The following is a 25,404-nucleotide window of genomic DNA, read 5'->3' on the forward strand; positions in this document are numbered from 1 at the left end:
GACCGAAGGCCTATAATAATTACTATTATTATTGAGCAAGGCCATCTCTTATTGTCTCTAATTAGCGTATAACGTGCACTTGTGCGGAAAAAAACTAAATATCGATACGTACGTACATACGATATTGTCATTATTATAATGACACCCAAAGGTATGAAATATGGTATTGTCCTCAGTGGTGAATTGCTCCCCATCATCCATTCCAAATTGTGAGTATCAATGTGTATTTGCCAGTAGCCTACCTTTGGTGTGTCGCCCTCTTCTGGTTTCGTTAAATGGTACTGCTGTAAACATGCCATAGAAAAAGGATGAAAAGGGGGCGGCCAACAAGCCCCAAGATAAAGGGATAAAACGTAAAAGACTGAGAAAAAAAGGCAAAATATAGGCTAATTGATAGGATGAGTTTATGTTTGAGAGTATGAGGGGCCGTTTAGGAAATAATTCAGACTGTCCGACTCCTTACACAAACAAACACATCCACATCCACATGTGAAGTGCTCGCATCGACACATGAAACGCGTTCACATGTGAAATGTTGACACACATTCATACTACTGAACATTTTGATAGACATACATAGGCCTATGAAATGCTCGCATACACGGATGTGAAACACATTCACAAAATCATATACGAAATGCTCAAGTCTTGTAAGGATGAGTAAGAAGCTTTGAGAATGTAAGAGTGTATGAACATTTTCACTATATCCGGAAGGCATTGAAGTATATCCGGAAGTCAGTTCAGTAGTTAAGCAATTTTACATAAACAGGAGCAAAACACCTTTAAACTAGAACATAACATTTTAAATACTGGGTGACCAAAAACACAAATCTAGAAAAAGGCAAGAAAGCAGGGTTCTGGAATTTGATTGAGTTCAAAGTTGTCACTTCATTTCTACAGCCCTGCCCTGAAATACACCCCCCATATAATTTCAGTTCTGTATATCCCAGCATCAAATGATTCTTACTGTACATTGAGGGGACTAGTATGAGTAACCAGAGTAAGCTTCATACATGGCACTTTCCCAGTCAGAGTTAGCATCAAATGATTCTTACTGTAACAAAATTGAAGTTCTCAAATATTTGAAAAGTAATAGTTTTGCAGGCCAAAATATATATGTAAAAAGAAAAATCTAAATATCACCAAAACAGACAAAATATTATATGTTTGTCTCTTCAAGAATTTATATTTATATTTTCCATTTCATGCACTTTGATGAAGAAAACAGAGCACTCAAACCTAAACCCCCATAATAAATAGTTTTCTCAGCAACTGATCTGTAGACTATTACTGTAAAATATTGATAGACTTGTACCTGTCAAATTTAGTCCTGTTTCTCACAGACTGCATGATTTTTGAAACTGCATGGTATATCATTCCAGGACATTAATGGTTTTCTTGGAAGGAAGTAAAGCTCGGCGCAATCTTCCCCTTCCTTGTGTGCGTCATTTGGCTCCCCGTCTGCCCAGAATCTGCCAATCACACACACAGAAAATTCCACTCATTCATTATCCTCATAATCATATGATGTATAGGATGAACATTTTACTCAAGTCGAATTAGCACTTCATTCAACTGTCTTACTTTGGTGATCCATTGGTCAGTGATCTGTCCACCCAGGTCCAGATTCCCTCTGTATCTTTGTCAGTCAGACCAATCCAGACTGTTGTCCCAAAACTAAGGAGAAAACTCTAGGGTACAAGACAAACAATACTGTCAATCATTATAGTTGCCCAGATAATACAATAATGTTTAATTGTTTAATGTTACTCTCACCTGTTCCTCTCGGCTGTCTATGACCACCAGGTCTGCTCCTCTGTTCAGACAGTCCTGTCTGCTCTCCTCCCAGGTTTTTTTCTCAGTGGAGATATAGTAACAACTGGTGCCAAACTTCTCCCATCCTTGTGGACAAGTTTTAGCAATAACTTGGGAAAACAGATGACATGGAATAGAAAAATTAGGAACAAACCAGCTATATGTTTCAACTCCTATATTTATTTTAAATAAAACTAATTTCAGCTTCTTCTTTTTTTACCTCTGATTCTTTCAGTCAGCTGGTCAGATTTGTGCTTCAACTGGTCTCTCTCTTCAATCAGGGTCTTGTAATTGTTTTCTAGCTGGCCTCTCTCCCTTTCTAGTTGGTCTCTCTCTGCAGTCAAGGTGTTGTAACTGGTCTCTAGCTGGTCTCTCTCTGCAATCAGGGTGTTGTAACTGGTCTCTAGCTGGTCTCTCTCTGCAGTCAAATTGCTGTATTGGAGCTGTTGGTCTCTCATCCTAGTGTAATATTGAACTCTGAAACCTTGATCTGAAAAGGAAAAACAGAGGATTTGATTTACAGGAACCAGATCCCAACGAGTAGGTGCCAGCATTGTGTTCAAAAAGAATGACAGAATGACAGTATTATTTAATACAACTTGAGTAAGCAATTAGATAGACAATATAATTGTTTTTAATTGCATGCATCACTGCAGCACTCCACTCCAACCCCACCCCATTCACATTTTTGATTACCAATACTGAAAAAGTGTAGGTTGAAACCCATCCTACTCACAGTGGAGGCCCAGTCCAGTGATCCCAGCCAGCAGGAGAACACACAGCAGACCCAGACACACGACAGCAGCTCTGAAGGGGCTCCTCCCCCTCTGCTGAGAGACTGAATCACAGGGTTTCATCATCAACACTATGCAGCTTCAGCTAAGCCCTGTTCTGTGTTCATGTCAGTTGACTTTTTGTTAGATAGCTTCAAATAACATCACTGTACCTTTTGTGTCATTGTGTATCCTCAACACTGTCTAGTGTGTAACATTAGGCAACACAGTAATATTACACACCTGTACTAAAGTTGAAAATGCTGTTATCCAACTCCATGGTCTCCATTTCATCATTAGGATCGTTTCCTTGAATTGTATCCATCTTTGTATAGATTTCCTTTGGTATTCTCACACACTAGAATCTCAAACATGAACTTCTTCTTTCTTCAGCTCAACTGTGGAGGGGTAACTATACACTGTGCCCTGTTGTGCTCTGCACAGCTCTGCTCTGGGTCTCTGTGTTTGACAGTACGTGACACCCAGTTTTAAGGGGCTAAGGAGGATGTTTTGTTGATGGTCGGAAGTTCTCACAGAACAGTCCACCAATCAGACATGCTCATACATGCTAGTCATAGTTCCACCAGAGGTCAATTATGGAAGCGAACAGTTATTTCTTCCAAGCTTCCTCAAAGGATTCAGTGAAAATCCAGGTTTTGGATGTCCTGCTATAACCCTGCTCTTGTGCTCTGTCCCACTGTATTTTCTTCCTCTTTTCTCTCACACTTCCACTAACGCTAAATCAGCGTTCCAACACACTCCCTGTGGAATATGAGCTAGGCAAGGCAAATTCAAAGACACAAAAGTGAAAGTGTGCTGTCAGTCCCCCAGCAGTCGTCACATTTCACCAAGAAACCACCAGTCAAAGTTATCAACCACATCATCTGTATATATACGGGAGTACAACGGTACTTAGGAATGGTTCGCTTGACCCGATGTTAGTTTCCTCAAGGATCACAATGACTCTTGCTCAGAGACTTGTTGCTCTTGTGGTTAGTGGTAACTGATTTAAATTTTTTGTACTTGCTGTGATATATTGTTTTTATTATTGTTGCTTGTTTTTTCCACAGGTACACTTGCACTTATAGCAGTTCATGTTGTTTAATTGTAACTTGTTTAACTACATGCTCTTATGGTTCTTCCCTTTGGCACTTACTTTGGTTGTTCACAATGTGTGCTTCATGTTTTGGCTACTCGCAATGTTTTGTGGCTATCTTGTTGTTATGATCAGTGACCTATGCACTTTGTAAAGCTCTCTCTTGGAAGTCGCTTTGGATAAAAGCGTCTGCTAAATGAATAAATGTAAACGTACATGTAAATATTTCAAAGTCCAAAATAAACATGCATTTCCAAACTATGGTTACACCATACACCCCCTATTTATAACCAACCCAACATGTTTGCATACAGCCGTGGCCAAAAGTATTGGGAGCGACATACATTTTGTGTTTGCAAAGCTTGCTGGGCCTAAGCAAATGACTGCTAACATGATTTCAGTAAGTCATATCATCAGCACAGGGGTAAGTGAACTAGTTCTAGCCAGGTGAAATCACTCTATCATTCTGGTTGGATTTTAAGAGCAGATTGACTGCTGTAAAAGAGGGGACTATTAGCATATATAGAACATTTTCACCCCAAAAAAAGCTTAAGAAAATATGAAATGTGCCTTATTGTATTCCAGTATTCTATAGAAACATGTAAAAACATTTTCCTCAAATACTTAACCAGCAAACTTTGCAAAACACAACATTTGTTATTGCCAAACCTTATGGCCATGACTGTACATCATTATATCTTCTGATTAAAGCTGTAACTTGGATGACAGAAAGCTTCAGTCACTCTGTGTGTATTCAATATCATTGTAAGTTCTTATAATTCTTCACAACAGGAAATTGCCTTACACTAGAATCATTACTTTCCATTTATTTGGATAGCAAAGAGTGCAAGAACAAAAAATGACATTTTAAAGTAACGTAAACATTTACTCTCATATTGCGTTTATGGTTAGCATGCAGTATAGTCTTGCATTGCACAGGCCAACTCATTCATGAAAGAGTTTGAAAGATAAGAAAAAGTGTTTCTGTGATGGTGTGAACACTACAACACAACATGAATTGATTTCAGTGCCCTCTAGTCTTCAGTGTTTCTAACCTTCTTTTGCTCAGCCCCTTCTTCTTCACCATGTCTTCCACCCTGTAGCTCTCCACCAATGCTAAAGCAACATACAGGTGTAGGATTGTAACCTGTGACCTCTTGATCTACAGTGATATGTTCTACCACAGAGTTGTACCTACCTGTATTGTTGTACAGCACAGGTACGTATTATTCCTGATGAAGGTCCTAGGGTCTAGGATGCATTGTAGTGTAGGAATCAGTGTAGGACACTGTGGTCCATATGGCTCTGTGAGCTTGCAGGATGAGCTATAGCAGCACACAGACACACACACATGCTCACACAGACACACACACATGCTCACACAGACACACACACATGCTCACACAGACACACACATGCTCACACAGAAACACACACAGTGTTACAGGAAGTGGATCTCTGTCTCCACTTCTCCCCTGTGTGCACAGCATGTCTTCGCAGGGTAGCCGCTAGCCAAACAATAATTTAATATTTGTAGTCGCAAACTGTGCTAAAATCTGATGCATCTTGCAACTTTTTAGGATTTAAATTGTTGATACTATTTTGTACGATATACTCTTATTAAGTAATTCTTCTTGACTCAACTTATTTATTTGTAAAAAGATTTTTTTAATACAATTGCATTTTATAGATATATAATCAGTGTACAAGCAGAACGTGAAGCCTAAATGGCAGAGTGATTCAACCCAACAGAACTATAAGAATAACAGGACATATTTGTAAAAGCAATAACTATGATTATCACTGAGTGATTAAACTCCACTTGTGGTACTGAATGTGGCTTCTATGTCAGCTTAATGATACTGTAGCAGTAGTCTCTGATGACACACACACACACACATAGCTGTCATGTACTGCATGTGTGCAGGCATATAGTGTCCTACCTTACATGGACCTATGTTTTAAGCTAAATGTTGAAGAGAACATTTTGACATTTTAACTGAACACAACTGGCCAGTGTGACACTGAGGGCAGAATATGTTTTATTAATGCCAGTCAAGGCCGTAATCATAATACATATTGGGGGGGGGGGACACCCCCCCCCCCCAATATTCAAATCTGGTCAAAATGTCCCCCCCAATATATTGATATAAAAATATAAATGTGCTACGCTACGACAGGCAACCATGCATGCTCTCCAAAATCATTAAAAAATGAATAAGTCCCCCCCCAATGTTGACTCCATGGTTACGGCCTTGATGCCAAATGCTAAATAACTGAAAACAAAGCATGTTTGGACACCATCACTGTCACAGTCAGCCACACAAATAGTGTATAAAAAAAAATAATAAAATAAAATAATAGCCTATTTAGTTCATACTTTAACTTGATTCATACAAGAGTTGACCTGATTAATTTGTATTGACAAAGCATGTTTTCCCGGGTCACATATTGTCTGGAATTTTTTGTTATTCTTAATTTTACTCAAAATGTTAACTGTGCCGGTATTAGTCTATGGCCCTCAGATAAATAAAGCACAAACCAAAATCAAAAGCCATAACTGAATTTCAGTTATTCTATTATTCTGTTGTCGTAGTAGGCTACTTGAAAACAATGTCAAATTGAAATATAATAAATGTACAGACAAGTTATGAGGAATAATGATGAACACATTATGTAAAAAAATCCATACACATGGCAGAACCACAATTGTTGTCTTTCTACAACAGATTATTTAAAAAGACAGTGCAGATAATGTTGTTCCTTTCTTTTCTGACAGGGAAAAGAGAGCAATAGACCAACTGTAAAACCTGGGCCTATTTCTCACAGACCGCATGCAATTTGTAAGCACAAGGCACATCATTCCAAGCCCTTTTAGAGGGGTCAAACTCAACACAATCTTCCCCTGATTTTCCATTATTCGGCTCCCCTTTATCCCAGAATCTACAATCCACACACAGAGAACACCACACATTATCATCATAGTCATACCATAATGAACATTTATAAGCAACAGGTTTTGTTGTCTTACTTTAGTGATGGATTGATCAGTTTGTTTCCATCCACCCAGGTCCAGGTCCCCTCAATCTCACTATCAGTCAAACCAATCCAGACTCGTTTTCCAAAAATTTGGAGAAAGGTCTAGTGCACAAAGTAGATAATTACATGATTCAGTGTTGGGCTCAGAGTTGTCAAGGTAATCACATCAATTGAAATGGTTGGCTCTCACCTGTTCCTCTCTGCTGTCTATGACCACCAAGTCAGCTCCTTTGCTCTTACAGTCCTGTCTGCTCTCAGCCCAGGATTTAGCCTCAGTGGAGATATGATAACAGCTGGAGCTAAACCTCCACCATCCTTGTGGACATTCTAGAACTATATATTTTTGACATGGAGATCATGTGACAAATCAGACCAGGAAGAACATGCTAAATGACTTGTGTCATTAATCACAACACTGATTAATGACAACTTATGTAAGCTTACCTCTGATTCTTTCATTCAGCTGGTCAGATTTTTGCTTCAACTGGTCTCTCTCCCTTTCTAGCTGGTCTCTGTCAGCAGTCAAGTTACTGTATCGGAGCTGTTGGTCTCTCACCTCAGCATGATATTGACCTCTGAACCCTTGATCTGAAAAAGAGAAACAGAGGATTTGATGTACAGGAACCAGGTCCTATTAGGCAACAGCCTCATGTCCAAAGAGAATTACAGAATTACAGTATCATTACAGTGACATAAAAAAGGTCTAGTTCTATTTATGGTTCACCAGTACTGAAAAGGTGTAGGTTGAAACCCATCCTACTCACAGTGGAGGCCCAGTCCAGTGAGCCCAGCCAGCAGGAGAACACACAGCAGACCCAGACACACGACAGCAGCTCTGAAGGGGCTCCTCCCCCTCTGCTGAGAGACTGAATCACAGGGTTTCATTATAAGTATTGGACTCAGCATGTAAGATCATTATTATTAATATATAATTTTGTAGAATTAATCCAAAGTAAAACATATATACATTTTGACATTCATACTGATGTATTGCTACCCCATATCAAACACACATAATCATAGAAAGATCTAGAACCATCTGTCAGTGTTCTCCCAGTGCAGAATACCACAGCAGCTGATAAGGAGCATTCGTCATTTTCTTGAAAACAGTGAAACCACCCTTCCCTTTTCATGATAAATTTGCTGCTCAGCAGCAGGAAGTACTTTTTAGGCAACACACGTTGTGATAAACTGTCCTGCCGGTAAATTTCTGTAACTTTTCAGCAACAGTAGCAAACGTATTACATTTTTAACACCCGCTAAAACAACAAAAACACGAAGGAAGTGTAAACTAGCCAATTTATCATGAAGGGAATTGCATGAACGATCTGACCATGTTCATCCCTTTATGACCACAGTGTACCTTTCTTTAAATGGCTACTTCCAGCAAGATAATGCGCCATGTATCAAAGGTCAAATCATCTCAAAGTGGTTTCTTGAACATTAAAATGAGTTCACTATACTCAAATGACCTTTACAGTCACCAAATCTCAATCCAATAGAGATCCTTTGGGATGTGGTGGAATGGGAGATTCGCATCATGGATGTGCAGTTGACAAATCTGCAGCAACTTAGTGGTGCTATCACGTCAAGATGGACCAAAATCTCTGAGGAAGGTTTCCATCACCTTGTTGAATCTATGCCACAAAGAAGTATGGCAGTTCTGAAGGCAAAAGGGGGTCCAACCCAGTGCTAGCAAGGTGTACCTAATAAAGTAGCCAGTGAGTGTACGTCTATGGACTAGTAATAATGACATGGAAGAGATCTTATGGTGAAGTGGTGAAGATCTCTAGCTGAATTGACCTAAACATGTTGTTGTTAGCGAACTAATAAACATGTGAATGATAATATATTGGTTGAGAGGCCTGTTGTGGATCATAACCTGAATATTAAATCGCATGTACAAGTTGGATCTATAAAGTCTCAAACATGTGCTGTATTACTTCAGTTGTTTGTCTGCTTATTTTCTGATCCATAGTTGAGATCATGTTATTGTTATACTGTGTCTGTGACCGTTCCTTGGCACTAAACACTGTTATACTGTTAGAACTGCACACTTCTAGTCTTTAATTATCTGCTTCACTTACTATTTGCAATTTGTATGTCACTTTGGATAAAAGCGTCTAATAAATGAAGACATGTATCTGTAAATGGTGGAATCATCTCCCCAGCTCCATCAAAAATACTGACTGTCTCTCCACCTTCAAGAAAAGGCTAAAGACGCACTTGTTCCAGGAGTACAACGGTACTTAAAAAAGATTTGTTGGATCAGATGGTAGTTTATTTCCTCACACACAATGACACTTATTGAGGGACTTGTTGCACTTGTTGTTTAGTTGATTAACTGATTTAACTACTTGTACTCGCTGTGAATTATATTATTGTTGCTTGCTTTCTTACAGTTACACTCTTGCACTTTCGAGGATTATGTTGTTTAATTGTAATTTGTTTAACTACATGCTCTTCTGGTTCTACCCATTGGCACTTATTTGCTTTTCACAATGTATGCTTCATGTTTTGGCTACCCGCAACATTTTTGGGGCTATCTCGTTGTTTATGATCATTACACTTTTTGTGAAGCTCTTTCTTGTAAGTCGCTTTGGATAAAAGCATCTGCTAAATGAATAAATGTAAATGTAAATATTGATCAGAGATTCATACAGTGTTCCCTAGACTAAAAATATATTTCCCTACACTTCACATTTATCTCTGTTGTGTGTCCCCACCAAGGTCAGAGATGTAATATTACCTGATATCTGAGCAGTAGATGGATCTTCTCTTGTGCTGGGACAGGAGGTCTTCACATTTTTATAAATGTCATCACCCATATTGATGGTCCTCTTCTTCTTAAAATAAGCTTCAGCTACAATCTCAGCTGTGTTTGCATAGATTTCTTCTGACATCTTCACTCACTTTTCTCACAATTACAATAATGTGTAAGGTTTCTGACTTTAGGTTTGAAAACGTTCTTCCTCTCACACTGTAGCTGTCTGTCAGTGTTGTCTCAGTGCCTCATCTCTCTTTGTGAGCTTGTCTCAGTGCCTCATCTCTCTTTGTGAGCTTGTGCAAACAGCCAATCTTCTGAGTGTGAGTGCTGGTCATCTACTTCCTCAGACTTTCTGATGTGTTTTTTTTCTCAAGTTTGTAAGGGGTTGGCTTGTCAGCACAGTATGTAACCTTTAGTCTTTGTGAGCTTGTGTCAAGCAAAAACTTCACCCAGCAAGTTAAGTTTTTAGCATATACAAGGTGAAGGCAGGGTATCTCCCAGCCTACATTTTGATTTGTTATTCACAACCCAGAGAGGGGAAGACTAACTCTGATGTATAATGTCTGAGAATAATGTCTGAGAATAACATGCATGCATTCTATAAGCCTGAACATTATAAAATAGCATGTAATAAATGTTAACCAACAGCCAACAGCTGTTGTCCTGTCCAGACCGTTTACTCTCTGTGTGTCCTACCTCACACATATCAACAGTCTATGGCAGGGTTGGCCAACCCCTTCAAATGAATTGTCATTACCCGGCTTACACAGAGCTTGATAACAACCCATTCATTTGAAACAGGTGTGCTGGAGCAGGGAAACATCTAAAACATGCAGGACAGCGGCTCTCGAAGACCAGGGTTGGACACCCCTGGTCTATGGAGTCCTAAACTGAATCTTGAAAATAACTTTGACAGCACTGAACTCAAGAGGGCAGTGTGACACAGTAAGCAAGCCAGAACAGCATTTTTGTTAAACATTTTAAATTAAATGTGTTCCCGTTTGTGTGGTATATTGTTTTATGGCATGGGCCAAGTTATTCAGCATTAAACATAATTCCACACACAAATACAATTTTGGAGAGGTATGAAATGGATGCAGGTAAAATCTAAAGCGTTTACAAAATAAGCAGGACTTTATATACTAAGCATCATATTTATTAATCTGCTAGAGTAAAATCACTGTAATTGCTGTACAGTAGCTAATGCCATCAACGTCACTACTCAGTGAGAACACCTATTTCTCACAGATCCATTCATTTTTTACAGAACACTCCCTATCGTTCCATTTCCCCAGTTGGCCTGACTGCTTACGCACAAATTCCACACAGTCCTGGTCTCTTCCTTTGTGGCTGTTAGGCTGTCCACTTTGCCAGTACCTGCAGTGTACAGAACACATATCACTCTCTAGTCCTTCATTTGCTTCTGTAACTCAATCAGACTCAGATCTATGATATTCAGTCTTACGCTGTGGCCAGTGGTGTTCCGTCCACCCATGTCCAGATCCCCTCTCTATCTCTGTCAGTCAGACCAATCCAGATATCGTAACTGGATCTGGATACAATCAGCTCGTTGATGAATGTCTATAGATGGTGGAACATGAAACACACTGCATTAATCCTCAATTTAAAGCTCATCTCTTACCCTCTTCATGTTCTCTCTCTCTCACACCTGTTCCTCTCTGCTGCTTATGACCACCAGGTCTGCTCCTCTGTTCAGACAGTCCTGTCTGCTCTCCTCCCAGGTTCTATTCTCAGTAGAGACATAATAGCAGCTACTGCCAGACTTAGTCCATCCTTGGAAACAGGGCTTCTCTAGTTCTATATTTTTTAATACAGATACATGGAAAAGGGGGTCAGAAATGACAAAGGAGAACAAGTACAGGAGTTTCAACTCTGGGACTGAATAGAAATTAGGGCTTGTTAGCTTACCTCTGATTCTTGCATTAATTTGGTCTGATTCTCTCTGTAGCTGATCTCTTTCCCTCTCCAGCTGGTCTCTCTCGGCAGTCACAGTTTTATACCTGGTCTCTAAGTGGTCTCTCTCTGCAGTCATAGTCTTATACCTGGTCTCCAAGTTTTCTCTCTCTGCACTCAGGTTGTTGTAACTGGTCTGTATCTGGTCTCTTTCCATCTCTAACTGGTCTCTCTCTACAGTCAGATTGTTGTATCTCAACTGATGGTCTGTCATTCCAGTGCGATATTGACCTCTGAACACTTGATCTATAAAAAGAGAAGTTCATGTAATGGGACCAAGTCCCAATTATTAGGTAGCAGCCTTGTGTCAAAGAGAAGGAGAATGAGAATTAGAGTTATATTTAATATTTTACTCAAATGTAATGAGTTGAATGGGTCAAAAAAATAAAACACAACCTCCCCCATAATGAAAAATGTGGTTCTATTTATGGTTCACCAGTACTGGGAGAGTGTAGGTTGAAACCCATCCGACTCACAGTGGAGGCCCAGTCCAGTGATCCCAGCCAGCAGGAGAACACACAGCAGACCCAGACACACTACAGCAGCTCTGAAGGGGCTCCTCTCCCTCTGCTGAGAGACTGAATCAGAGTTTCATTATCAGAATTGGGCTCAGCATGTGATATCATTACTATTATGATATCATTATGTAGAATTAATGAAAAGTAAAACATATATAAACTGTTGTCATATTAATGAATTGCTACCCTATATAAACATCCATAATCGTATTGAGATTTGGGCTAATCTGTCAGTGTTCTCCCAGAGAGAGTGTGAACTGTTCAACTGTTTGAAGGAAGTGTAAAATAGCACATCTATCATGTAGAAAAAAAGCTTCCTTTTCTTAACACATTTTTTGATAGATGAAGAATATATAGGGCATACAGAAGAGAAAGAGAGGGGAAGACATGCAGAAAACGAACCAGAATTTAACCCCTACTTCAAAACATCAGCCCATGTGATGTCAAATCAAACTTTATTTATATAGCGCATTTCATACCAGATGGCAATACAATGCGCTTTAAGAGAGGAAAAGAGGGGAGGGGGAATACAAAAACTTATGTTTGACACTAATTTTCCAGAGGGAAGCAAAAAATCTGCTTTGGACCAATATAGGAGAACTGTAAATAATCATCCCTGACCTCTCTGAAATGAGACGATCGAGCACTCTCCTAGGGAATGTGAGGTGCCAACATATTACAAAGCACACACATAGCATGAATTATTATTACATTATAGGAAACATGACATGTTATACAAACAAAAATTACAAAATAATTAAGTGAATTCATAAAATAAATACAACAGTTTAAATGAAAGGAAGGGAAATATATGTGCATTAAGAGTATATACATTACAAAACCCACTAAGCATTTAAAAGCAAGCTACTGGAAAATATTGGATTAACGAGAGGCCTATATACAGTACTTACCTGCCTAAAAGGGCCTATATTACTTGAAAAACCATAGAATACAAACAGCATTATAGAAAACAGAGCTTCTTAACGAATCTGGGAAACCCGGCCAAATACTATTCTATGGTTTGTTTTACAAGCCCTTATGGCCTTTTCAAAATTGTAAGATTTATTTTGGAACCAAAAACAAACTGTCCAGACATAGGCCTACACGGGCCAGAAAAAAATAATAATCTTGATTTTACTTACGTGTCATAATGACATACAAGGACATACTTTCAGGATGATATTTTAAAGCTCTAAATGCCGTGTCCAGAATCATCTCATGCAGTCCGTCTTGAAAAATGCGCAGGACAACAACTTTCCTCTGTTCTCGTCTATGTATAAGGTTTTCCATATTGACAGATGTTAGACTGTGATCAGTAGCCTACAACCTTTACCTGTTAGTTCTTAACCCTTAAGCAAGGACAACCTACAACAATTAGTTTGTCACGCGCTTCCCAAATTCATTTAAAAGTTGTGTAAGGCTGGGTGTCACCCTTCCCCTCCTCTCATTTGCTCAAATCTGGAGTTGCTGGACAGAGTCTCTGCTTGATGGGTCTCACACCTCATTGTGTAACTAACTGTTGCATTGCTAGTCATATTAAGCAACTGGTTTATCTTGTTGTGTATGAAGGGAATTGTGAACCATTGTTCTGGGGGATTCTTCATCTCCTGAGGCAGGCCTTCTCCTCAGCTCTGGCTTGTCCTACTCCTTCTCCTTCCTCACCTCTTGCTTTCTCTCTCTGGTTTACAATAATCAAGGTAGAGTAGATGAGAGTTAACCTTCATTTTGTAACATGTTTGCCTTGTAATTGTAATTGATTTCATTCAATTGCAATGTTATTAAATGTAGATTTTAATTTAACCTTACTTTCACCATTCCTGATCTGATTTAATCCATAGACTCAAATACCTGCAATTCCATTGGTATTGGCATTATTTCTTTAATGTTTATACACGGTTCAGAGTCACTTGAACTTGAGAATTAAAACGAATGTAGATGGAGAGTGCGAGAGAGAGAGAGAGAGAGAGAGAGAGAGAGAGAGAGAGAGAGAGAGAGAGAGAGAGAGAGAGAGAGAGAGAGAGAGAGAGAGAAAAGGAGCCAAATTCAGCTGGCACTGTAGACTGACAGACGAGTAAAGCTCTGCAGTAGGATGAGTCGTGGAGGGGCGGACAGACAGAAGGACCTGTCGACATCAGAGAGGATCATGAAAAATGTCAGACCAGGCAAGCCCAAAAAAGCATGATGATGCAGCTGAACATTATTTTTACACACACACTCAGAGAAAGAGTGAGAAATTATGCCATTTTTTGCAGTGTCTCCACCTGAAAGCACACTGTCCCAATTGTCACAGGATAAATATGGCAAAAATGAATTGTAGCATTGTAAGGATAGTAAAGAAAGGAGAAACAGAAAAAGAAACTTCCATTAAAAGAGGAAGACTTCTATGAACATGTCACCTACAGCAGGAGATTGTTATTCTGGGATATTGCCTATGTTTCCATAAATTTAAATCTATCTAGATCTTTGGCAAGATTGTTGGGGCACGGGCAGAGAGAGAGAGAGGAAGAGGTGAAACGAGAGCGGTTCAGGACTGGTTCTAAAATGGAGGCAGATAGAGGTCGAAGGGGAGCAGTGTCACATGCTCATCATTCACAAAGATATGGTGACATAATCCTCTCGTCACAGATGCGATTCCTGGCCGTCCTGTGTTTGGGAGGGAGATGTGTGTGTTTGTGTGTGCATATGTGTTACATTGGGTTAAAGCTATGTGGGATGGAACAACCTCCTGACTGTCATATAGTTTATGTTTCATCAAAGACAAGTTGACATACATACAGCGATGAGAGTGGTAGAGTGAGAGGAGAGGCAGAGAGATTGACATACATACAGCGATGAGAGTGGTAGAGTGAGAGGAGAGGCAGAGAGATTGACATACATACAGCGATGAGAGTGGTAGAGTGAGAGGAGAGGCAGAGAGATTGACAGGAGTGGTTGCACTGCGCCATGGGCAGGATCGGAGTGGGCTCGACTAACGAGTCTCACAGAAACTTGGATGTGGAGAAACGGGGAGAGAGAAAGAGTGAAAATAGCAGTGGAGTGTGACGGGAGAGAGAGGGAGAGCTGAACAGTGGGAGCGAAGGGGGGGGGGGGGGGGGTGTGTGAGGAGGTGAGGATGGCAGGGAAGATAGTCACACAAGATGTTTCAGAAATAGTAGCTAGCAAAACAGACAGACAGAGGAGGGGGTGGGGGAGCCTTTCATTCATGTCATTTCATTTTCACAATGACAAGCCTGTCACATTTCTCCTAACAAATCTTTTGTTTCCCACCTAAAGCGTTCTAGGGGCGGATGGTTTAAGTCATCTGTTCACTGCTTGGCAAGTCCATGACGTGACTGATTATTGGAGTGACACTGTACCTTCTCCTGTACAATCCTTATGTTATAGAAGTTTGCATGAATGTCATCAAAGTCATTGTAAGGTTACTTTCTCAGACCCATATAAAGCACAGATGAGTTGAGCATACCTGATTAATCCCAATTACTCTATATGGGAGGGAATCGAGAACTCGATGAACTTCCGGTAATGAAACATGCTTAGAGGTTGAAGAACGATGCCAGTGAACATACGTCACATAATGTACACGCACACACATGCACGCACATAAACAAAATGTGCACACATTACCTAGTTATCTAATGCAATATGCAATATCATATCACTGGAATACACTGTAACACAGTTGTTCATGCGTATCTTGTGACATAGTCTTAGGCTATTTAGGCTTTGGAGCTTGGTGTGAGTGTGCCTGCCTGCCTCATGAGGTGTGTGTGTCTGTGTGTGTGTATCACGTGTGCAGAGTTTGCACATGTGTGTGTGTTGCGTTTTGTGTGACAGTGACGTGAGGAATAACGTCTGTCTCCCAGCGGGCGCTCTGACGACACTAAACACTGCCAGCGCGGGCGTGTGTCTGTGTGCGTGTTTGTGTGCGTGTGTGTCTGTGTGCGTGTGTGTCTGTGTGCGTGTGTGTGCCTGTGTGCGTGTGTGTCTGTGTGCGTGTGTGTGTGTCTGTGTGCGTGTGTGTGTGTCTGTGTGCGTGTGTGTCTGTGTGCCTGTGTGCGTGTGTGTCTGTGTGCGTGTGTGTGTGTCTGTGTGCGTGTGTCTGTGTGCGTGTGTGTCTGTGTGCCTGTGTGTCTGTGTGCTTGTGTGTGTGTCTGTGTGCGTGTGTGTGTGTCTGTGTGCGTGTGCGTGTGTGTCTGTATGCGTGTGTGTCTGTGTGTATGTCTGTATGCGTGTGTGTCTGTGTGTGTGTGTCTGTGTGTGTGTGTGTCTGTATGCGTGTGTGCGTGTGTGTCTGTGTGTGTGTGTCTGTGTGCGTGTGTGTCTGTATGCCTGTGTGTCTGTGTGCGTGTGTGCGTAAGCACATAAGCCCTCCAAATGTTCTCTCGCTGAGAGAAGGATCCAACTACGTGACTAAAACATCACATTTCTTCTGCTGCTCCTCTTTTTATCCCCCATGTTTGAGCTGCCTCCCTCCCTCCTCTGCAACAGTTTGGCATCTTTTCGGGGGTGTGTGTGTTGGAGTGCGTACTTTGTGTGTGTGTTTTTCATGTTTCTGTGCAAAATGAAACTGTTCCATAAATGTATGCCGTTTCACAGTGACATGCAGGGGACAGTCAGATGTCCTTGTACATGGAGGACTGTCAGAAAGGTCATGGTGACACATTGTCAGACGAACATTTGCCTGAGTGTACATGTGTGTGGGTGCATGTGTATGTGCATGTGTGCTTGTGTCTGTGTGCATGGATTTGTGCGGCATGCATACAGATACTCAAGATCCAAATCAAAGGCTTTTTTGAGGGAGATCTTGTTAGCAAGACACAACTCTCCTCTCCTTTATTTGAGTCAAGCACTAATTAAATCGGCAGATTTAATAATTTAGATAACGGCAGAGGAAAAAAGAGAGACATGAAAATGCGAAAATGTGATGAGGGCACAGTACGCCGACATGAAGTGAACAAAGAAATAACAAAGTGGCAAACAGACCAGGTAGAGTTAGATCAGAGCCCGGTGTGAGTCATCCTGCACATACATAAAGAGAGAGAGAGAGAAACAAAAAGGAGAAGTTTTAACATGTTGCAACCTGTGATTATCTGAGTTAGAGTGTCATATTGAAAAGAAAGATGTTAGAGAAAGGTGCGATGGACGCAGGGGGAGAGGAGGGTCGGTGACGTCTGATGACGGCGTTGGAGGGAGGGATGTGTGAAAGCAGTAAAGGGTTACAGTTTGGAGGGATGGAAAGAACAAGACAAGAGAAGAACATCTTTTAAAATGACGTGGGTGTTTTTTCAACAAAACATGGCAAAAAAGATGCAAAGAAGATGCAAAAATTAGTTGGCTGCGAGTGTTTGTGTGTCTGCTTGTGAATAGAATGTACAGGCAAGTTGCATTATCTCTATGGTACATCATACTGTTGACGCACAGACTTGTGTTGCGAAATCACGCCTGGAGACACACCCCTATCTCCACCTTACCTCATCCCCCCCTTCTCTCTCTCTGTCCTCTCCATCTTTTTCTCTCTTTTTCATTCACCCGCTCTTCTGACTCACTACTCAGACTCATTAATATTCACATCAGTACCCATATTTCCTCTAGAGGCCCAGCTTCTGTGATCTCACAAATGATCTCACTGCCTCGCCGTTGATTGGCATGGACGCCATCCAATCAATGCCCACGCATCCTGCGTGCTGTCACTGCGTCACTCAGTCTGCCCCATCCAATCAGGGTGCTGGACAGTGTCCCTCCACAGTGTTGCCTCACCCCTGCCTAATATAGACTTGGAAAGCTGTTGTGTTAGTCATGGATGATAAGTTTGTACAGCTACTTTCCTGTGGATATGTATATACTGTCACGTGTTGGTGTCATGTTACAGGCGCGTTGTTTGATTTTGGCCACACTCAAAGCTGGCAGTGCCTACCCTGCACGGCTGCTTTCAACCATCACCATCTGCCCAAACACAGAGAAAGAGATGGAGAGAGAGAGAGAGAGAGAGAGAGAGAGAGAGAGAGAGAGAGAGAGAGAGAGAGAGAGAGAGAGAGAGAGAGTGAGAGAGAGAGAGACAATAGAAAGAGGTGGTGAGAAAGAAGTGGATGACACGTGAGAGAATGGGAGTGTGTGAAAGAGAGAGAAGGAAGAAAAAAGAGAGGAAGGGAGAGATCAACAGAGATATAGAAACAAGACAAAGATAATGGCTAGGCACAGGCTTTTTGGAGCTGCCTGTGTGGCATGTGTGCAAACGTGTGTGTGTTGCTTGGTAATGACTTCTGGCCACCAATTGTGTATACTGAGCTGATCGGTGCAGCAGCATTGTATGTTCAAGAATTCAATCTTTGGGTATGTCATTATCCTGTGTGTTGCTATTGGTTACTATTAACTTAAGATATATATTTGCCTGGAACTATAGTATGTGTGTGTGTGTATTTGTGTGTATGTGTGAGCTGGATGTCCCTCTGGACTTCAGTAACAGTATCTGGATGATAGTCAGGGCTTAAAATGAAACACCCACACAAAGAGATTTTTTTTCTTCAAATAAATGTACATATTTATTTATGATCACATGTTGCCTTCTACTCATCTTTTACAATAAAGAGATTAGACAGATTGACAAATCAATCCCACAGACGAGCAAAAACAATAAATGCTCTTTTGCCTGAGTGTGTATACACACACACACATACACACATGCACACACATACAGAGACAAACAAATACAAACAACTCACACAGGGTTGAAATGCTATGTTGAATGGTGCTTTGGTCATCTGAAAGTGACCTTACTGTTGTGGCAGCTAAAGAGCACCAAGGCCCAGTTTGACCTCACCCTCATGGTCGACATGTACACAAAAGGCCAAACACTCTGACATAGTCAGGAGACTCGAGATACAGTATATTCAGTATGAACTACTGGACTATTTTCTTGTTAGTGAACAGCCTGCTGTTGATTCACTGATACTGAAAAGCTCCAAGTAAGTATTATTAAAATAAAACCAAAACATGTTCCAAGTACATAACCATTAGAGCTGTCCTGCATTTAGTTGCGTGTGTGTGTGTGTGTAGGTATGTATATGTGTGTTTGTTTGTGCGTGGGTCTGCATACGCCTCGCTGGCCTCCTACTCTCCCAGATCTTGTCCTTGCCCTTCCCACCTACCGGCAACAAGCCTCATAAGATAGATAAGATAGAGGAACTGCTCTCTCTCCCACCCATTCTATATTACTTTTCCATCTGCCTCTCTTCACTCAACTCTTCATAAAAGGATTGAGAGAGAGGTGACCAGATAAAGGAACAGGTGAACACGAAAGCATGTGAAAAAAAGAAAGAATCGAGAGGAGAGGCGAAAATAAGTAAAGACGTCATCACGCCTCTTAAATCCGATCTCCCATGAAGCCTAATGAAGACTAAGAGAGAATGCTGGGAGGATGGATGATAGGAGAGAGGAAAAGCAGGAAAGAGGGATGGGGAAGTGAATGAAGTGAAGGAAGTGTGAAGTTGAATGGATGCCTGTTTTTGGTCACTTCCAGTTGACGTCAACCCAGCATTACACCAATCGGATTGCTCTCTCTCCCCCTCGATCTTTTTCTCTGTTATTCACTCTCTCTCAGTCTGTCTATCTATTTTCTGTTGGTTATACTTAGTTGTAAAAGCATATACAAGTCTGTCTGTCCGGACAGTTTGTCCCCAGTCGGTCTGTCCATCACTGAATCACCTCATCATCTTGGCATCTTAGTTATCGAATAATCTGCCAGACTGTTTTTTATCCATCCATTCATCCATATGTTTGCAAATACCTTTATCTATCATTCAATCCATCCATCTATACATCCATTCTCCCCCAGTCTCCAACCACAGATGTCCATGTCCATCCTGTGGGCGGCACTAGGACAACAGAAGGTCTGGTTAGTCAGTTTATTCCCAAGGGTGGGTTTGGAGTTCGGTTCAGACATGTTTTGTCACATTTTAGTCATCCCGCGCCCTATTTCCAGTTCTTTCTCTCCCTTTTTTCGGGTGCCAATGAGGCCAGTTTCTGACCTTTCACTTTTCTTGCTCAATGTCATGTATTGTCTTGCTCACATTTCAGTTGAAAGCAGAAGGATTGAGGGCTGAGGGCGGTGACAAGGTGAGAAGTGCAAGGATATTTTTGAGATGAGAGTCTCATTCTCTTAGGTTCTTGAGATTCTTTTAGCCTTCCGAGATGTGAGTGTACTCGCTATGTTGGTCATATTTGTAGGAAGGAGATGTCCCCAAAGAAATGTCTCACAAGGTTATTTAGAATATTCCATCACTCTTTTATCCAGACAGCTCATTCGTAAACTCACATTCTGTCAACAATCAATTGTATGACATACAGAAATCACCAATCAGAGCCTTTCAGGAAACATTATTTCCCTGTGGCTTCCGAGATGACATAACATTTACAAGAGGTGAAAAACACGAAATGATTAAATGGCTAATAAAACAATGCTTGATGCAATGAATGTATTACTTGTCTCTCCGTTTGTCTCAGTGTCTAGGGCCAGCACTGTCGCGTACACCATCTGCTTATTTCTTTCTAGCTTCTTTCAGTCTTTTCATAACTCTCTCTTGCCTGTTCTGACCTTGCCGTCCATCCCTCACTTCCCCGCTGCCTTGCTTTCCTCGTAGAATCGCAACAGCATTCTTGCATGCTCGTTCTCCCCCCCTAGCTTTCACTCTGCCTCTTCTTTTCTTGATTTCATCCTACCACTCTCTATCTAGCTTCAACTCTTTTTCTCTCTGAATGACTGTCCTTCAATCCAAATCCCTTACTTGTTTTATTCTCTGCTCAGCCCTGCACAAAATCACCTTCACTCTTTCAATAGAAAGAATATGCTTAAATGAAATGTTCACAGCAGACATGGTGGGTATGTAAACATCAGCTAGCATGTCAATGAATCTATTTACATCTTCAGTTGTTACAGTTAATGCAACAATGGCAGTTATGGCTGCTGTATAGCTATCAACAAAACTGTAGCGGTAGCGCTGATGCTAACAGTACTTATTGTTGTTAGCAGCTAGTTGAACCTATGTCATCTTAGTTGTACTGTTAGGAAGTTTAGTTTAAGTGACAACACCGAGAGAACCATTTACAACAGTAGTAGTAGTAGTAGTAGTTAGCAGTAGCACTGAGGATTGTCATGGCAACACTGGCAGTGTGACCTCTGACCGTTGTGATATCACAAGGGTCATAGTTGAGCACCTGCACCTGTTGGTGGTGTAGTCCTATAGCCCTAGCTGTTAACATTCAACAGCCCAGTGTAGTGTGTACATAGCCCTGTGTGTGATAGATGTTTCTATCTCTCTAACTATACCCCCCTATCTCCAGAGCTGTTGAGGTAAGATATTCTCAACATTTAGGCAAAGGGGGGTGGCAGAGTTTTCAACAGGGAGGTGGATGGGTCCTCGCTGTCCTAAAAAGGGCATCGGACAAAACTAAAGAGTTCAGCCAAATAGAAGGTGCAGATTTAGAGTGAAGGAGAGGACAGCAAGAGCCAGGAGGGAGATGAGGGAGGGGGTGGGAGGGGTGGAGGAAGGGGCGGCGGCAGACGAGGGAGGTAGGAGGTCAAAGTCAGGCGGGCACTCGAGCTCGAAGCAGCGCAGCGTGGCGCCCGCATCCTCGTTGCCGTAGTTGGCCCAGTACTCCTCGGTTTCCAGCTTTGGCAGCGCCATCTCCTCCTCGCCCAGCTCGTACTTGACAGAGGTGGTCAAGGAGGGACTCTTGCCACCATAGGGGGCTGCCTTGATGGTCTCAGAGCTTTTCTCGAAGAGGCCCTTGCTGGCGGACTGGGGCTTGTTCTTGGAGAACCACCAGCGAGTCTTGGTGCTGAAGGTGGTGGTGGTGGAGCCGCCGATGGAGCCGGGGTCGGGCAGGGGGCAGGGGGCAAAGTCCATCTCGCGCAGGAAACGCAGGTCGGTGCCACGGCGATGGGAGGGGGAGGAGCACATCAGCTCGGAGGAGGAGACGCGGGCGCCACGGAACCACTCCCACAGCGAGCGGGCCTCACAGCCGCAGGACCAGGGGTTGTCGTTGAGACGGAGGAACTCGATGCCCTGGGTGTCTCTCAGAGCCTGGCTGGGCAGCTCCGCCAGGGAGTTGTTGAACAGGAAAAGCATGGTCAAACGGCCAAGGTCGCGGAACGCCCGGCGGTTGACCTGCCGCACGCGGTTGTCGTGGATGAGGAGGCGGTCCAGGTTGACCAGGCCACGGAACACGTTCTCGGACAGTGTGCGGATACGGTTGCCATGCAGGAAGAGCTGGCTCAGGTTGATGAGGTCAGAGAAGAGGTCGTCCTGCAGGAAGTGGAGCTGGTTCTCCTAAAAGGAGGCAGGAAATAGAGGCTGGGTTAGGGAGAGGAAGGCTTCCAACATTCTCAAAACAATCTTATGTGTGTGTGAGTATGTTTTTGTGTTGACATGAGTGTACGCGATGAGCATGCTCTATGTGTATGTATGTCTGTCCGGTGTATATGTGTGTGTGTGTGTGTGTGTGTGTGTGTGTGTGTCCGTGTGTGTGCATTCGTGTGTGTTAGTACCTACCTGCAAGTAAAGAAAATGCAGGCTGTAGAGCTTGTGGAAGATGTCATGGGGCAGGGCGTTGAGCTTGCAGCGGTGCATATGGAGACTCTGGAGCTTCTCCAGGCCCCGGAAGGCGCCCCCCTCCAGCCTGTGCAGGTGAGGGTTGTCTCCAAGGTCCAGCTCCTCCAGGTCCCTCAGCTCACTGAAAGCACCAGCTTCAATCCATGTGATGTTGTTGGAGAACAGCCACAGAACCTGGACAGAGGGTTCAATAGGGATCATGTTTAATTTGATCATTGATCTATATTTATCTACATGCCGTTTGTTTATCTAGCTATTTATATATGGCAACGTGTGACACACAATGAACACTTGAGGTTTATTTTTATTTTTTTCTGAGTAAAGGGCACTAAATAAATGTAAAACTCACAAACTAAGTTTGTCTGTCTGACAGTTCAAACAGTTCAGTCTGCATTGTCTCTCTATTTACTTCATAATATTTCTCTTACCTGAGTTCCAAATCCGAAAGAGCCCACTCTGAGCTCCGTAATCCGGTTGTTCTGGAGGAAAACGCGTTGCGAGTCGTAGGGCACTCCCGCTGGCACGAGGGTGAAGTTCTGCGCCTGGCAGCTCACGGTCATCGGCGTCGGGTAGCACACGCACAAGTGCGGGCACGCCTGAGCCGGACTGGGCTTGCCAAGGACCAACCACACAACCAGCCACATGGAGAGACCACCTGGGAAAAAAGGGGGTCACCGTGAAAAATTAGTCCAACTGCGGGCTGAGCGAGAGGCCGTTCGGCCAAGGAGCTGTCCAACGGCCGTGCTGCTAAAATGACTATAGGCACTCCCGCTGCACTCCCGCTAATGAAATAGAAAATTGCTTATTTCGTATGCAAACATTGGTTTTCTCTGTGTAGAATACATAACAATATATATATAACTAGTGTTGGGACTTTTTAAACATCAATCAAGCAATTTAAGATAGGAAATATTTCCCCGGTAGGCTCATTTTAAAGCATTGCAGAGGTTTTCTCGAGTTATATTACAAAATATGAACATTGCTGCGTCTACAATTCCTCATATGATTACGAAATATGACGCAGAGGATAGATTCAGTGGGTGTAGGTGTTGCAAAGTCTATGCGTAAAACTCAGATAGCTCACTCTATTTGCGCCAACAATTACGCACAGTGCAATTGGAATGCAATAGGTAAAACATAATTAGATAATTACAACCCCAAAATGTAATGAATGCTACAAACTCCAGTTCCATATTTAAGGTATAGCCTACGTGCCAGATGAAACAGAACTAAACTTTTCCCAACACAATACCAAAACTTCCCAGGTTACTCAATGTATTAAACACTGCATAATTTAGACTACTAAGGATCCAACAATCCTATCAAATGCGTAATGCAATGATAATTTGCTCACAAGTATGCAAGACATCTAAGTGCACATAAATCGCAGGAGACACGAATGAAACTTACTTTTGCAGTTGCGTATGATGGAGCATCGTCGGCTCCGAGCAGTCGTAGGGGTTTCCATCCTGAACCAAAGTCGAAAGCGAGTTAGAATGAAAGGGCGAAGTAATGCCTGCTATCTCTGCTGATGATCTGGTTCCTGAGTCGGAGCGACTGAGAGAGTGCCGATTGTCAGAACCCGGTGTCCATTTATACTCGAGCTGTCGTAGCGCCTACGGCAGTGGGCACCATGGAATCTCTCATACGTCACAGCCCGGGTCAATAATGCGGGCGGGTGGCGCACAACGAAAAGAGGATGGGAGGGAGGATTCTTGGAGAACTGAGCGCGCGCAATCGCAGTTAGTAGACCTTTCCTTGTCTCAGACAAGAGAAAGGAGGAGACTCGATGCATCACCACAAATGAAAGGAAGAGAGGCGTGGAGATACCGATAAAGGAAGGGGGGACTAAGGAACGGCACGGTGCCCGGTAATGACTGCGCTTTGTGGAGGAGCGGATGACGGGTAGGAGATGGGCAAGAGGCTCACTTCCTGGCTTGCGTTTAGAGAGGCCGGTATGGTCTGCTTCCGGCATTTCTCAGAGTCAAACAGTTGAATGAAAAGAAGATAGTGGTGATGTGATTCATAGAGGCCAGGAGTAAACCCCTGAAATATGATTAAGCACTCGAAGGGACCCATTTACCGCCAAAAGAAAGAGGCAGTCAAAAAATCGACACTTTTGAACGACATATTTGATGTAGGATTTAAAGTGTTGGTTGACCGAGACACAGTCATGCATGAGCTGAACCAGAATAGATTATGATGATTGCGTTACTGGTAATGAGGAGCGTCATAATATTGATGGTTTTGACGAGGGTGATGGTGAAAATGATGCACTTCAGAATGGCTTTATAATTTCAAATTCAACACTTGTGTGTCATGGCTGGGACAGAAACTCAGATCAACTTGGGTATCTTGTCAGTCAGTCAGTTAATAAGAACTAGACCAAAGCTTATTGACTCTTAAGTATTAAGTTTAAGCTTGTGTCCAATTGTATAACAAACCCCCTCATTTTGGGACTGCAGGTGGAAGTAAGAGAACAATTTTTTTTAGGAGTAGGTTTTGGGGTTCCTTTGAGTTGGTAGCTTACTGCATAGGCACACTTAGCTAAAAACGAGGGAACATGAAGACAGACAGAGATTTAAAAGAGATGAGAGATTTGTAGTGCCAATAGACAGGTAAATAAGTGGGATAGACATGCATGTAGACCGACAGACAGGAAGACTGAAGGGCGACTGATGACATATATGCAGGTAGACAGAAGTTGGATTACATTTTTGAAACTTCAGGTAATTGGCTACAAGTAGTCAGACAGACAGTCAGCCTGTCAGAGAGTCAGTCAGACAGTCAATCAATAAGTCAGTCAGTCAGTCAG

At 42.3% G+C, this 25,404-nt stretch overlaps 2 protein-coding genes across 2 annotated transcripts; both read right to left on the reverse strand.

Moving 5' to 3' along the window:
* Positions 1–617: 617 nt before the first annotated feature.
* Positions 618–18,805, reverse strand: LOC134033913 (CD209 antigen-like protein C). Its single transcript, XM_062478196.1, has 6 exons — positions 18,800–18,805; positions 11,941–12,031; positions 2,036–2,305; positions 1,777–1,925; positions 1,585–1,691; positions 618–1,472 (listed from the first exon to the last, which is right to left on the reverse strand). Exons 1-6 carry the CDS (start codon positions 18,803–18,805, stop codon positions 1,325–1,327), a joined length of 771 nt encoding a protein of 256 aa, XP_062334180.1. The 3' UTR covers positions 618–1,324.
* rtn4rl2a (reticulon 4 receptor-like 2 a) lies at positions 18,563–24,159 on the reverse strand. The gene is made up of 4 exons (XM_062477922.1): positions 24,000–24,159; positions 23,018–23,244; positions 22,530–22,763; positions 18,563–22,307 (listed from the first exon to the last, which is right to left on the reverse strand). The coding sequence occupies exons 1-4, from the start codon at positions 24,055–24,057 to the stop codon at positions 21,435–21,437; spliced, it is 1,392 nt and encodes a 463-aa protein (XP_062333906.1). The 5' UTR covers positions 24,058–24,159; the 3' UTR covers positions 18,563–21,434.
* Between the last annotated feature and the right edge of the window lie 1,245 nt (positions 24,160–25,404).

This window comes from Osmerus eperlanus, chromosome 14 (genome assembly GCF_963692335.1).
Source record: "Osmerus eperlanus chromosome 14, fOsmEpe2.1, whole genome shotgun sequence".
NCBI lineage: Eukaryota > Metazoa > Chordata > Actinopteri > Osmeriformes > Osmeridae > Osmerus > Osmerus eperlanus.

Coding starts and splice junctions, on each gene's coding strand:
- rtn4rl2a (XM_062477922.1), bottom strand. CDS start 24,057: ATGGAAACCCCTACGACTGCTCGGAGCCGACGATGCTCCATCATACGC. Junction 22,764..23,017: donor CTTTCGGATTTGGAACTCAG/GTAAGAGAAATA, acceptor CCCTCTGTCCAG/GTTCTGTGGCTGTTCTCCAA. Junction 22,308..22,529: donor TGCATTTTCTTTACTTGCAG/GTAGGTACTAAC, acceptor GCCTCCTTTTAG/GAGAACCAGCTCCACTTCCT.
- LOC134033913 (XM_062478196.1), bottom strand. Junction 1,926..2,035: donor GCTGACTGAAAGAATCAGAG/GTAAAAAAAGAA, acceptor TGTTTTCCCAAG/TTATTGCTAAAACTTGTCCA. Junction 1,473..1,584: donor CTGACCAATGGATCACCAAA/GTAAGACAGTTG, acceptor TGTGATTGGCAG/ATTCTGGGCAGACGGGGAGC.